Source organism: Gopherus flavomarginatus, chromosome 6 (genome assembly GCF_025201925.1).
Source record: "Gopherus flavomarginatus isolate rGopFla2 chromosome 6, rGopFla2.mat.asm, whole genome shotgun sequence".
NCBI lineage: Eukaryota > Metazoa > Chordata > Testudines > Testudinidae > Gopherus > Gopherus flavomarginatus.
The window spans coordinates 4,924,401-4,939,014 of record NC_066622.1 but is presented as its reverse complement, the minus strand read 5'-3'; the positions used below and the strand labels follow the sequence as shown (position 1 = coordinate 4,939,014).

General features: G+C 42.1%; 1 protein-coding gene across 5 annotated transcripts in view; it reads left to right on the top strand.

The window, feature by feature from the left end:
• Positions 1-14,614, top strand: part of CADPS (calcium dependent secretion activator) — a 404,679-nt gene that overhangs the window by 234,367 nt on the left and 155,698 nt on the right. For all 5 annotated transcript variants that reach the window (XM_050957618.1, XM_050957616.1, XM_050957617.1 and 2 more), the window contains exon 7: positions 11,891-12,002. In XM_050957618.1, coding sequence (XP_050813575.1) covers positions 11,891-12,002 — 112 coding nt within the window. The remainder of the gene's footprint in view (positions 1-11,890; positions 12,003-14,614) is intronic.

The following is a 14,614-nucleotide window of genomic DNA, read 5'->3' as shown; positions in this document are numbered from 1 at the left end:
TGGAATCAGAGATCCTAAAAATAAATCGCACTTCAGCACTCATCTAAAATGTTGAACAAAACGCAAAGGTGCATTTCACAAATCAAAAGAGATACAATATTTATTTTATCACTTGGAACACATCAGCAGGAATGGAGTAAGTGCTGCAACTTGTCACTCATTCAAAATCCTCAGTTGTTCTCCTCATTTAATCAGATCTTAATTTAGATAAAATATTATAATGTATTCTTTATTAAACGTTATACGTACACTACACCACTTTCCTTTTTTATTTCAAATGCATGGTGCAGCTCCATTGGAATCAAAGGTCTGAAATCAGTGGAGCAATGCTAATATATACCAGTTAAGAATCTGACCATGAGATCTTATATTTCTCCACTGTAAGCATCAAACAATATTTTCTGCATTGGAAAGTTACTAGGAAGAATAATAAATATCATAGAATCACACACTATCAGGGTTGGAAGGGACCTCAGAAGGTCATCTAGTCCAACCCCCTGCTCAGTACGGGACCAACACCAACTAAATCATCCCAGCCAGGGCTTTGTCAAGCCTGACCTTAAAAACCTCTAAGGAAGGAGATTCCACCACCTCCCTAGATAACCCATTCCAGTGCTTCACCACCCTCCTAGGAACCGCTATCCCCCTTCACCCAAATGGAAACCTCACACATGACAACCCAGAGCCACCACTTGTTCTCATCTGGGATTTATTTTTCTTTAGATCCAAGGAATCTAGATGCTGCAGTATAAATAACTGATATAATTTACACCTCCTTTAAATATTCCCCCTCTTGTTCACAAAGTAGCATGGTTTTCTTCTTTGCTCCATTCAGAATATCATTTCTTGTGACTTGGCTTTTTTAGTTCTGTGTTTTCAGTACAGCCCTGATCAAGTGAGTCATTTTTATGGTAGATTTTACTCTGAAATTTTTCAACTAGATGGTACTCTATGCCACCCAGTGTAAGTACACTTAATCTTTTATGCTGATGCATCAAAGTGCCAAAAGTGTCTGGCAGCAGAGGTTTGGAATAAATTATCTATAGCGCCACAGTTCCAAGAGCATCCCAAAGTATTAAAGCGTTCTCGTGTGGGATCTGTCAGCGATTCAATAAATGTTTTAAACATGAGGAGCAGGAAATGGCCTTATTTTCTGCTTTCAGCTTAAAACCACATAGTATTATTTATGTTTGCTTCTTTTCCAAAAAGAAATGATGCATTGTCACCAACAGAGAAACTTAAGAAGTCAGTGGATGAATGTGCTTTGGGGGAAAGTGGGGAAAAAAAGTAAGAACAACCCCCCACACACACACACAACCTTCCGCTGTGTATTTTCATAGCATCTGCTTTACAGAACTCATATCTCTGTTTACTATTAAAAGCCTCTTATTTGCTGAAGCATTCCCAGACCATATGTTATCAGCAAATGTTACTAACCAAATACAAACAGTAATTTTCATTAGGTTTCCTTCATGAGAACAACAGCATTAGCCACAAAGGGAATAAACCTTTCTAAATGTCATTAAACATACATAGCAAACCTTTGACAACACTGTGATACATATACATTCATGCTCAGTAAAGCTAAGAAAATACCCACGTCAGTAAAATAAACGTGCGCTGAAACTGGATTTAGCGCTTGTTGAAGCTGATATATCATTAGTTGCCATAGTGATGTTCACCATAAGGGCATAATTCATATAACTGAAATATGACTTGCATTCATTCTAAGGACACAGTTCATATGCACTGCGTATTAGGTTATGGTTGAGAACGTTAGCTTCAGACCACTAGCAAGGTAGTAGCATCTTTCCAGAGACTGAAAGAACGATGATTTTGTGGCTACCAAAAAAAGTTATTAATAGCCAAATGAGCTACAGCTAAAACAGTAAATTCTTTTGGGCTCCATGATCAGAACCCATTTTACACACTACACAGATCTCATAGTCAATCAAGTCTGCAATGCTATTCCCTTGGCACAAAGCTCATTGTTATAGCACATTTTTATGCAATAATGAATCCAGAACAAACTTATCCTGTCAAAAGTATATATTTGCCATGTAGATGGAAAAAAAACAACAACCCATGGCCAACGCTTCCAAACTTAGGTGTCTAGATTTAAACCACCTGAATCTCGCCTGCCTCAGAGACTTCATTGGGAGCTGTTGGGTGCCCAGCTAATCCGAAAATCAGTTCACATCTTTACAAATTCAATAGGATTTAGTTGCATATGTTCTTGCGGGCTACAGGCAGAACTTTACATCAATAAAGTGCCATCAGATGTGATATATACTTTCAGCTCCCACGCTTTGAAAATGTGGGCCCTTACTTAACTTTTACAGCAAAGACTCCACACATAAGCTATGCTGCCATCCAGATGGAGCCAAAAGTGCTTTCATCACATCCCCAAATCACAGTGGGGCATCCATTTACCCCGATATCCCCTATCCTTCCATGCACGCAGTGGCTGACTCCCATTTCATGGAGTAGAGGCACACCATCTCTTAATCTCATGCCAGGAAATCAGCAGACAGAATGTGCTGAAGTAGGCTGTCCAGGTTGTGTTGGCCTCTGAGGTCCTTTGCCCTGGAGCACCACTAGGAGAGAGGCCACTTACATTACCCAACCCGAGGTTTCCTCAGTTGCCTTTGACATAGCCTGATTTAATCATCATTTCTATTCACCTCCAGTTTGTAAGCTCCTCTAGAGAAAACACTTCTACCTGTGACCTTACAATAGAGAACAAAGACACTAATACTCATGAGAACGCATTCAATGCTTTCCTTCATATGCTTCTGTACATGGCAGAGTCTACACAATCTCTATTTAAGATATAACAGTGAGTTTTCTCCCATTATTATTATTGTAACTTGATCTAGCCATTATGTTGAAGCCTGTGATTTCTATAAATAATGAATAAGCATAACTCTGATTCATATTACTGTGCCAGGAATCAGCCCCGGATAACTTGCTAGGCCTGTCAGTAGACTAATAGCAGAGCCATGTAGAGAATGGTTTGGTTTAGAGGAGACTGACATTACAAAAATTATATGTGATCAAGTCTAGTAGACTTTAAAAGAGAATTTATCTTTTCTTTCTCTGTCCGCTCCCCACACATGCACCTGCCGGTTAATAGACAAGAAACATAATAATCAGAATATCCAAATATACTTTAAATCTGAGATAGGCAAACTGTTCCCATAAAGGAGGTCATTGCAGTTGTGTTGTTATGTATTATTTGCATTACAGTAGCACTTAGAGACCAATCAGAATCGGGGCTTTATTGTGCAAGGTACTGTACGAACACATAGTGAGAGACAGTCTGCCTGAAGAGCTCACAAGCTAAATAAAAACTATTATATACCAAGCTGGGAGGGCTTGCAAGTGCTTTGGAAGGTAGGATTATAATTCAAAATGATCTGGACAAACTAGAGAAATGATCTGAAATAAATAGGATGAAATTCAATAAGGACAAATGCAAAGTACTTCATTTAGGAAGGAACAGTCAGTTGCGCACATATAAAGTGGAAATGACCACCTAGGAAGGCGTACTGCGGCAAGGGATCTGGGGGTCATAGTGGATCACAAGCTAAATATAGTCAACAGTGTAACGCTGTTGCAAAAAAAGCAAACATCTTTACGGGCTGTATTAGCAGGAGTATTGTAAGCAAGAGACAAGAAGTAATTCTTCCGCTCTACTCTGCTCTGATTAGGCCTCAGCTGGAGTAGTGTGTCCAGTTCTGGGCTCGCCATTTCAGGAAAGATGTGGACAAAATGGAGAAAGTCCAGAGAGGTTATGGAGAAAAGGTTAGGTTAGGGAGAAAAGGTGATACAGCCTAGGGCTATATTGCTTGTCTCCCATCCCCTCCGTGGTGAGTATTCCCCTTTGAGGGGGCTACTGGGGGCTACATGGTCAGGAGTCCCTTGCAAATTGGCTACCAGGAATTGGAGAGAGAAGGGAGGGTTGCAGAGCCTTCCTCTGATTTCCCCTTCCTTCCCTTTCTCTTTTGAGTTCTGGGTGGACCCGTAGCGCGTGCGTGTGTCAGAAAGGGAGGAGTGATGAGGGAGGAGCATCCCTAAGGGGAATAATTCAGAATTTCCCAGTGTTACCAGCTTTCTCTATTTTGATGTTTTTTCCTAAAGCTCCAGCTTCTGGAGTCATGTGACAATGTGAGAATCTCAGCTTCCATTTAAAAATAAAGTACATTTCTGGCCCTGGTTGCAAGGAAAAACTTGAAAGTGTGCACCCTAAAGGCACAAGCACCAGAAGGCAAATAAACAGAACCCCACAATTATTCTTGTAAAATTTAATGATTTTTAAGGCGGTCTCATGCTTTTGGAGGCCTGACTCATAACTTTTGACCATGTGGGATTGACAATACTGTTAGTTTTATCCATGGCTGTTACTGTAGGAAGAGGTGAGTCTTCCCTATATAGAACATCAAGAAACGTGCAGTAAAATGCTATAAAAATTAAAAACAAGGCCCAAATTCATATTTCATTTCTTTGTTCTGTACCCCTACTGAATCTGTATTTGTTTAGAGTGTCTATCCCAATCCTGCAAAGGAATAACTTTAACTTTACTCAGTTATGTCAGTGGGGCTACTCATTTGAGTAATGTTACTCATGTAGCTGTTTGAAGGATCCAGGTCTAAATCAGCTACATGAGAGTGCAGCTGTTGAACAGATTTTGTTTCACAAATTTCATTAGCCTGTGGTCTTTCTAAATCAAACCTGAATTTTATAAGAGTTCTGAGAAATGTCATGAGCATATTCCTCTTGATAGCCAAAGCCAAAATGCATTGCCATGTGCTAATGGGGAGAAGCAACCGTGGTCAAGATTAGATTACTGTATTGATTTTGTTATTCAAAGGGGCAAGGTCTTTGATGCTCATATAAACTGTCTGCTGTTCAGTGTTCTATAGGGTTTTGTAAACCAATCTAAGCACATGAAAAACATCAAAAGTTACAGGAAGGATTAGCAATGGGCCCCAAATGGTTTGCACTTCTCCCCAGAGATCCACAGGTGGTGATTGCTAATTAAGGAGTGCAAGGGAGTTCAAGAAAATGCCCTTATCAAAGAGACAAAAGCTGGATCTGTCTTCACAGTCACTGTGTAATACAACATGGTTTTCATACTAAAATAAGACATTTCGGTCTTTTAGTATTTCCCTTAATAATAAGGGACAGTAACTCATGTCATGGCAATATTGCCCAGAACTAACTGATGTTTTTGCTTCCATGAGCATTAGTTTGTTCTATTAGGGTTATCTGGTTTTATTTGCATTACAGTGCCAGGAATTTGGCTGGCATTTCAACAAACATTTACAGACATGAGCTGTGTCTGTATCTCTAACACCTAAAGGCTGGACGGGGGTTATTGTTTCTGATAATCAAATGCCCAGCTGCAGTGCTGGGCAAAAGAAGAACACACAGTGTGCCGATCAACTGGATGGTTAACTGTTGATCTGAAGTGTTCATGGGCAGGCACCAGTTGTTGAACTGCTTCCAGCTGATACTGCCCTGTTTCTTCCGAAAGGGTACACCACAAAAAGGCTCGGATGCATCCTAGTGATTCACTGGTGTGGGTTGGAATGACTAAACAGTGATTAGAGCAGTAGCAAGCTGTTCACCAGAGATTTGAGACTCAAGTGAGCCAACCTCCTTTGGATCACATGAATAATCAACCCTATCTCTGCTTGCCTCCTGTGGCTCAGACCCAGTGTGCTGTCGCTTGCTGTCACAGCTGAGATGTCAGCTAACTGTGTTTATGCTCCTCATGAGACTTTAGATGAATTTCTGCAAAATCTCATGTTAAGAGGTACCCTTTCCTGATATTGATCCGCAGGATATTCCTGGAGTCATTAACCTGCATTGGGTTAGTAACACTGCCACTAATACTTATCACCATTTGCTACATATTTTCTCAGGATAGGAAATAATTCTAAATGTTACCAGGGAATGCCTGCATGTACATTTGAGTTGATGAAAAATCTCTAAAAATAAGTAGAGACTAATAAGACTGAGACATTCTTGGATACTTCATAGGAAAAATAGTTGTAGACGGAGATCATTAATTAAGGTTGACCCATAATTCCCATTATTAGACTCTGTCTTCAGTTGCTGTGGAAAAAATGTGTTAATGTAATTAAAGACTGTATCCTAATACATACGTCCAAAGCTGATGGTGAAGAGTTACAAAGGGATCTCACTGAATTGGGTGTCTGGGCAACAAAATGGCAGATGAAATTCACTGTTGATAAGTGCAGGGTAATGGACACTGGAAAAAATAATCCCAGCTATACAAGCAAAATATGATGGGGTCTAAATTAGCTGTTACCACTCAAGAAAGAGATCTTAGAGTCATTGTGGATTGTTCTCTGAAAATGTCCGCTCAATGTTCAGCTAACAGAATATAAGGAACCATTAGGAAAGGGACAGTTAATAAAACAGAAAATATCATAACACTATTATGTACATCGGTGGTACATTGGGTGACCAGATAACAAGTGTGAAAAATCGGGACAGATGGTGGGGGATAACAGACACCTATACAAGACAAAGCCCCAAATATCGGGAGAGTCCCTATTAAATCAGGACATCTGGTCACCCTAGTGGTACTCCGACACCTTTAATTCCTGTGCAGTTCTAGGCTCCCCATCTTGAAAAATATATAGAGAAGGGCAGCAAAAATTATATGAGGTATGAACAGCTTCCATATGAGGAGAGATTAAAAAGACTGGGGCTTTTCAGCTTAAAAAAGAAACAACTAAGGGGAGGATATGATAGAGGTCTATAAAATCATGAATGGTCTGGAGAAAGCAAATAAGGAAGTGTTATTACAATAAACAAAAGCAAGTATTTCTTCACACAATGTGCAGTCAAGCTGTGGAACTCATTGCCGGGGATGCTGTAAAGGCCAGAAGTATAACTGGTTCAAAAAAGAATTAGATAAGTTCATGCAGGGTAGGTCCATCAATGGCTATTAGTCAAGAGGGTCAGAGATGCAACCCCATGCTCTGGGTGTCTCTAAAGCTATAACTGCCAGAAGCTGGGACTCAACAACGGGATGGATCACTCGATAATTGCCCTTTTATGTTCATTCCCTCTGAAGCATCTGGTATTGGCCACTGTCAGATACTGGGCTAGATGGACCATTCATCTGACCCAGTACGGCCGTTCTGCTGTTCGTAAGGGGGCTGAATTAAGGTTGTCTGTGCAACCTTAATTTTGGCATTTCCTAACTTTTGAGTGCTTGACTCTGCAACCTTAATAGTGTTCTTTTGTCATTTTTGGATATAATTTATATAATCTTTCACTAATGTTTTTTCAACCTTCTTTGGAATCAGTTATGCCACTATAGAATAGTGATATATGAGGTAAAGAGTTGTACAGATAGACTTCTGTTAAAAAGGTGATTTCTAATAAAACAACTTTTCTTACTAGTTAGACAGGCCCATTCCAGTTTCTCACTGGCAGCAATAACAGCTCTGTATTTTGATGCAGTTTTCAAAGGAATAAGATCACTTAAAATACCAAGGCCCATTTAGATTACAATGGGAGCACTTCTCAGAGCTTGCTGATACCTTGAGGTAGGTTAAAGCAGGTGACTGCTCAAACAGTGTTAATGCAGGAAAGAGAACATTTTAAAGTGACAAGTATAATTTCCTAAAAACATTCTAAAAAAATAGTTTGTGCAGTGTCTCTAATACAGCTGATCTCTGTGGCAGCCAGACTTCCTCCATCAGTTCTCCCAGGATCTACAACCTAGTTCCTGGAAAAGCCAATTGTCTTTCTATTAATAGATTTACTGAGTGGGACCCAGATTAGGAGGTGGAGCCATGAGTGACCCATGTAAAACTGCACATACATTGTGACTAAAATCTCATCAAATCTATCACTCAATTCTGAAAGTTGCAACCTTTATCTCCAGCCTGTTTTAGTAATGTGTCATCACTTAAAAATTACACACAACTGTTAACGCTTTATTACATCAGGTATTATTTGCAGCATGTTTTTGACCACCCAGCTGATGTTTATCACTACTTATTCGGCTTTTTTGATACAAGAAATGTAGCAGTTCTGTAGTCATGGAACAGGCTGCTACTTCTCTGCAAACAGGGTAGAGATGTGAAATTTGAAATATCCCATATGGCAAGAAAGCTCTCTGAAAGCAATTTTCAGATTGCAGGCTTAAGGAGAGCCACTTCTGAAAACTCATCTATGTGCATTAGTGACATCAGTTAATCCTATGATAACTGCATCATTTACATGTCACTGTACATTTGAGAGGAGGATCAGATTAATGCTCTGAAGATTGCAGATAGATGGAGTGTTCGTGTTATCCTAAGAAATCGCTTGCCTGGCAGTTTGGAAAATGCTGCTGTTCGAGGAGTTAAAGCTTACATTGAGATATTGTCAAGGAAATAAACAATTTAGACCAACAGTCTTTTCTAGTAGGCCTAAAATTAGACCTAGCATCTGTGTTTTGGTTTAAGTGCTTACACTTATTCTTCACCTGCCGTCCCTGTGCCCAGTACAGGTAGGGCATTCAGAAACACAGCCCAAGAGTTCTGCTTCCGTCTCCACTACTGTATATTTCATATTAAGGGGGCCCTACCAAATTCAGAGTCCATTCTGGTCAATTTCATGGTCATAGGATTTTAAAAATCGTAAATTTAATTATTTCAGCTATTTAAATCTGGGAATTGTAGGGGGCCTGACCCAAAAAGGAGTTGTGGGGGAGGTCGCAAGATCATTGTAGGGGTGTTGCGGTACTGCTACCCTTACTTCTGTGCTGCTGATGCTGGCGGCAGCGCTGCCTTTACAGCTGGGCAGCTGGAGAGTGGCGGTTGCTGGCCGGGAGCCCAGCTCTGAAGGCAACGCTGCCGCCAGCAGCAGCACAGAAGTAAGGAACGGCAGGGTATGGTATTGCCACCCTTATTTCTGCAGTGCTGCCTGTAGAGCTTGGCCAGCAGTCAGCAGCCACCACTCTCTGGCTGCCTGGTTCTGAAGGCAGCAATGCAAAAGTAAAGGTGGCATGTATGGTATTGCCACACTTACTACTGCACTGCTGATGGCGCGCTGCCTTCAAAGCTGGACGTCCGGCCAGCAGCTGCCGCTCTCCAGCAACCCAACTCTAAAGGCAGCACAGAAGTAAGGGTGGCGATACTGTGACCCCCTCTAAAATAACCTTGTGACTCCCCTTTTGGATCAGGACCCCAGTTTGAGAAACACTGGTATCTGTATAGGATAAGGTAAAAGCACACAAAGGACCAGATTTCATGGGCGTGGGGGGGTCAGATTCCACGGTCTGTGATGCATTTTTCATGGCTGTGAATTTGGTAGGGCCTTACATACTCATCATAGGAGGGAAAAGCTAGGTGAATTAAGAGCCAACTAGTGTAACTGAAATTAAACACATTTTGAAGTTCAAGATCTTTATCTATTTGGTTTAATTTTCCTGCCTTTGAACTTCCTGGTTTCTGCTGAAACTAGATGCAGAAGGCTGTTCTTGCAATAGTTCCAAACTGGACTGAACCAGACAGAACCAGCAGGTTCAAAAAGCCTGTTCATACAAGGTTGCCAGTCCAATGGATTTACTAAAATTAACTTTGGATAAGCATGCAGAGTCAAACATTTGAATGTTTTTCATCAACTAACTTCTAGATCTTTTGAGATTTTCCTGTTCCAGTTCCTTGCTAGGTGACACAACAGAGCAGACAGACCATATAGGGGGAGGGCTAGCTCAGTGGTTTGAGTATTGGCCTGCTAAACCCAGGGTTGTGAGTTCAGCCCTTGAAGGGGCCATTTGGGGATTGGTCCTGCTTTGAGCAGGGGGTTGGACTAGATGATCCCCTGAGGTCCCTTCCAACCCTAATAATAATCTATGATGCAAAGTGCATGAATGTGTCAGCAAGCCTGAGGGCTTGTTTATACAGGGACATGCAAGAAAATTAATTCAAATTAACTAGAGGTGTGAATTTAAAATGGATTAGTTAAATCCCTTTGTGAATTGTCTTCAGGATTAAAGTGCCCTTAATTTGGTTTATTTAATTCACTTCCAAAATGATTTAAGCTTAATAGATTTAAGGCCACTTTAACTCTGAATAAAAATGTTCACAGAGGAATTTAATGCCATTGAGTAATCCACTTTAAAAGATCATTCGGGTTATCTTTCCTGAGTATCCACATGTAGACAAACCTTAGAAAATTCAATGACCTTCCCAGTGGGATTTTTACCAATATTGTAGCCTCAGTTTCAGAAAACTGGTAGATTTTTCCAGAGAGAAGGTTGGAAAATAATGTTGTTAAAATAACAACTGCCCATTTAAGGACAGTAGCAATAATATGGATACTTTGTCAAGGTTTATTGATCTTTGTGTGCTGCATTAAGCAAAAGAGAGAAAAGGGAACTGCCTACTTTTGCAACAGCAACTGCACTGATTTTTTAAAAAATGAGAGCACGATTTTAAAGTTCCTGAGACAAAATTAAATGAGCTGTGAAAATATTGAAAATCCATTCTGGCTATGATGAAAAGTTTCCCGTCCGTCCAAAATCTGGAGAGAGAAAAAGCGGCCGAGCACACATTAAGCGCAGTTGAATGGAGAAAGTTGTGCAGTAAAACTTCATTAAATCTCTGTCCACTAATCTGTAAACCCAGTAATTCCCACACAGAAGCCAGTGGGCTCACCTTACAAAGATCAGTAACAGAAACAGAGCTGTGGTGAAGTCTCCCATTACTGAAAATTTGACTTGGGTTCAGGCTTTTATATGCTCTCCAACCCAGGGGGTTGTATAAATCAGGGAAATATTTGTTGCAGTGTATTTACTAGTATTCTATAAGTTATGAATAGCTGTAACTAAATTGCACATGTCAAAAATGAATGAAGGCAGCACACTTTGTAGTGAGATTACCGAGATTCATTGATTACTCAATAGTTCACAAAATGTTATGATCTACAGTGGGTCTGCTAGTTACAAGCAAGATTCTGCTGAATGTTGAGGGGAAAATCCACGTGCTCTGTGAAATTAGTTGTCTGCATACCCATAGATCTTTCTGTGACTGCAGAACTTTAGGGAGCGATATAAGGACTGGTTGGCTATAGGGTTTGTTTATGAGATATGGGATATTTAACTTTTAGGTCGCTGTTTTCAAACCCAAGCTACCATTTGATGGATGATTTGTAGACTTTGTGTAATGAATTAGTGGTCTCCATCCAGTTCTTATTTGGATAGGCCTCCATATCGTCAAAATCAGCACACCTTGGCATCCTTGTTAGCAGTCCCAGCTAATCTTGCTCAGAGGTGACCACTCCAGTTTAAGGCTGGAGCCTATGGATGGACAAGCACTGCCATTACCAACCCTGAACCTGTTTGGTGGATAAATAGAGCTGGCAGGGCTCATCCTTAAGTAACTTTTCAGAATGCAAAATTAACTTGCAACAAGAACTGAAAAGAGGAAGATACAATATATAAGAGTAGAACAACAGATACAAAGCATTACAGACATTATGTGTTTAGAGAGACAATATCCTTCTAGTCTATAACTACGCTACAAACTTTCACTGCAGGCTGATTATTGGGCTTTGTTTTATTAATTGGCAAACTAGATGTAAATAAATAAAGTTCTCTTCAAACTTGATTTCGTATTACTTCCACATACTCCATTGTCTTCCATGAAGAGCCAGTGCGACATTTCTGAGCATCTATCTTGCATTTTCCTAGCAAGTTAATTAACACATTGTCACTCACACGGTTGTATCATGTGTGTGTGTATGTGTGTGTATGTCAGACAGTGACATCCGATATTAACCATTTACACACCCAGGTGACAGCACAACTGTCCTGCTCATGTTTCTAAACATTTCCCTGTGGTTGTGTTCACAGCTGGGGCACTCAAGGTGACTTTACTACAACGCACGCACTTCCCGCAGTGAAGGTGAAGCTGTTTACAGAAAGCACTGGAGTGCTGGCTTTAGAGGACAAAGAACTTGGGCGGGTAAGAAAAATCTCCACTTTAATGATGTCTCTTTTGGTCTGTTGATGAGGTTAAGAAAATATCTCTGGAAGCAAGCAGAGGATTTTGTGATTCCAAGACACGCAGCAAAAGAGGGCATGCTGAACACACTCACTCTCTCTCCACGACTGTGTTGGAAATTGATGCAGTTCATAAATTGTCTTTGATGTTAGCTTTTAATGGCAGTAGTTCAGCTGGCTAAGCACTCACAGAACAAATGCAGAATGTCTTTTGTGTGATATTGGCAGTCCTGGATCCCTTAGACGTGCACACAGCTGAGGGAAAGAAGACAGAGATTCTTTTAAGCAGAAAAAGGGGTTTAAGACTAGACAACTGAGTGTGAGGCTGCTTTCATACACACGTTAACCTCACTGCAGCACTTGGGGAAAGTAGCATTGAAGGGGCTAATTGCAGTACCTATTCACCAGGGTGAAATCCAGACTCCATTGAAGCCAGTGGCAACATTCATGTTGGCTTCAGTGGGGCCAGGACTTCATCAGGACAGGGGTGGTCAAACTTTTTGGCCCGCAGGCCAAATCTGGGTAGGGAAATTGCATGCAGGGCCATGAATGTAGGGCTGGGGCAGGGGGTTGGGATGCAGGAGGGAGTGCAGGTTGTGGGAGGGGGTGCGGTGTGCAGGAAGGGGCTCAGGACAAGGGGTTGGGGTGCAGGATGGGGCTCAGGGCAGGGGGAGTGGGGGCTCAGGGCAGGAGTTGGGTTGCAGGAGGGGTGCAAAGTGCAGCAGGAGGCTCAGGGAAGGGGGTTGGGAGCTCAGGGCAGGAGTTGGAGTGCAGGAAGGGCCTCAGGGCAGGGGGGTTGGGGGCTCAGGGCAGGGCTTGGGGTGCAGGATGAGGCTCAGGGCAGGGGTTGGGGGAGGGGTGGAGGAAGGGTTCAGGCTCCAGACTGAAATCCTGCAGGCCAGATTGAAATCCCTGATGGGGCGGATCCGGCCCACGGGTCATAGTTTGCCCTCCACTGCCCTAGGAGATGAAATGTTGCATTACATCTGGGAGATGTATTTCATCTGCCAGTGCCCTCCTCAGTAAAGGATTCAGATTCCCTGGCTTTGGCTACAGAAGCTCTGGCGACCCCTTCCTCCCCTCTCACTGCCCCACGCTTCCCCCGCAGTCACTGCTGTTCCCAATCTGGATTCCACTCTTTGTGGCTGTGGGTCCACTAGTGCCATTGCCTGCTCAGAGAGCCCATGGAGAGCACTTTTCTGTTGCTTCATGACATGTCAGTGTGTCCATGCCTCTAATCGCTTTCGTCACCCTTCCTCTTTCTGTTTATAATGTCGGATGACCAGAACTGGACACAGTGTTCCAGATGAGGATGTGCCATTGCTTTATGCAGTGGCATTCTAATATTCTCAGTACTGTTTTCGAAACTCATTCTTTAAGCCTTCTACCATGGTGCTTTCTTTTGTGCCAATGACCTCCTGCCAAGCAGGGCCCTCCACTGAGCCTCCACGATGACAAGCAGCTCTTCTCCTGCGTGGGTACAGTTGGTTTAGGCCCCAGTTGCTTTGTCACTCTTGTTTCAACTGAAGAACTGTGATTTCCTTGCCAGGTGGCAGTTGTGAGCAGTGTTGGATTTGCCAGACTTGGAAAGGAATTAGCAGTGAGTGTTGTCCAAAACATTTTTCGGGCTCTGCCTTTTCCCCGGTTACTTCTGGAATGCTGGTGAGCCAGCCCCACTGCTTCAGTGTCATTCTAAGTCCATCGGGGAGTTACAGTTCTGTTTTAGCTTCCCAAACCCAAATGGTACTGGCCAGCGCTGATGAACACGGAGGGTGACGTGGTAATTTCCTTTGGAGTACGTCCACCAGCACTTCTCAGCCAGCTGCACTTCAAAGAGGCACTCGGTATGCCTGAAACTGCCTTCTTCTGTCTAGTGATGGTGCTTGTCTGGTTGGGCTGCTTCGGGATTTGTTTTTGTTCAAACAACTAAATCTTGAATGCATTAAGCCCCTGATTTAGCTGTTCAAATTGACACAAACCTGTCTGAGCTGATGAGGGAAGACAGCAGAGTCTCAAAGGGAAAGGAAACTAATGCCGTTCTGTACACAAAAACATCCAGGCCTAGCTGCCCTTTAAGAACTGTTTTGTGGTCTGCCAGACATTTACAATTCTTGTTTTCTCCGGCAATAGCTGAAATGGGAATTGGCCTACACTTCCAATTTCACTGTTTCACTTGACAGTGAGAGCTGGAAAATACCCACGAGCCTTGTATGGCTGCTCCCAGGGCTGTGTTAGACTCATGGGGTGAAATCCTGGCCCTGTTGAAGTCCGTGGCAACATTCCTGCTGACTTCAATGGAATCAGGGCATGGAGGGCAGCAAGGTCAATAAAATATAAGAACACTAAGTAAATTTTTTTAATGAGAACAATTTTAAAATAATCAAAATAGAGGATCCTGAAAGTACTTACAAGGAGGCTGCTTTCCACAAAAGCAGATGTTTTACCTGAATGGCTATCAGAGGTTTCTGTCTACATCAAATCTGCGGTGGAGGATCTCTCGTCCTTACTCCTTCATACCAACCTCTGTGGGATGGTGGGTTCCCTATGCCCCTTTGTACTGGAGGCTTTGGGAGA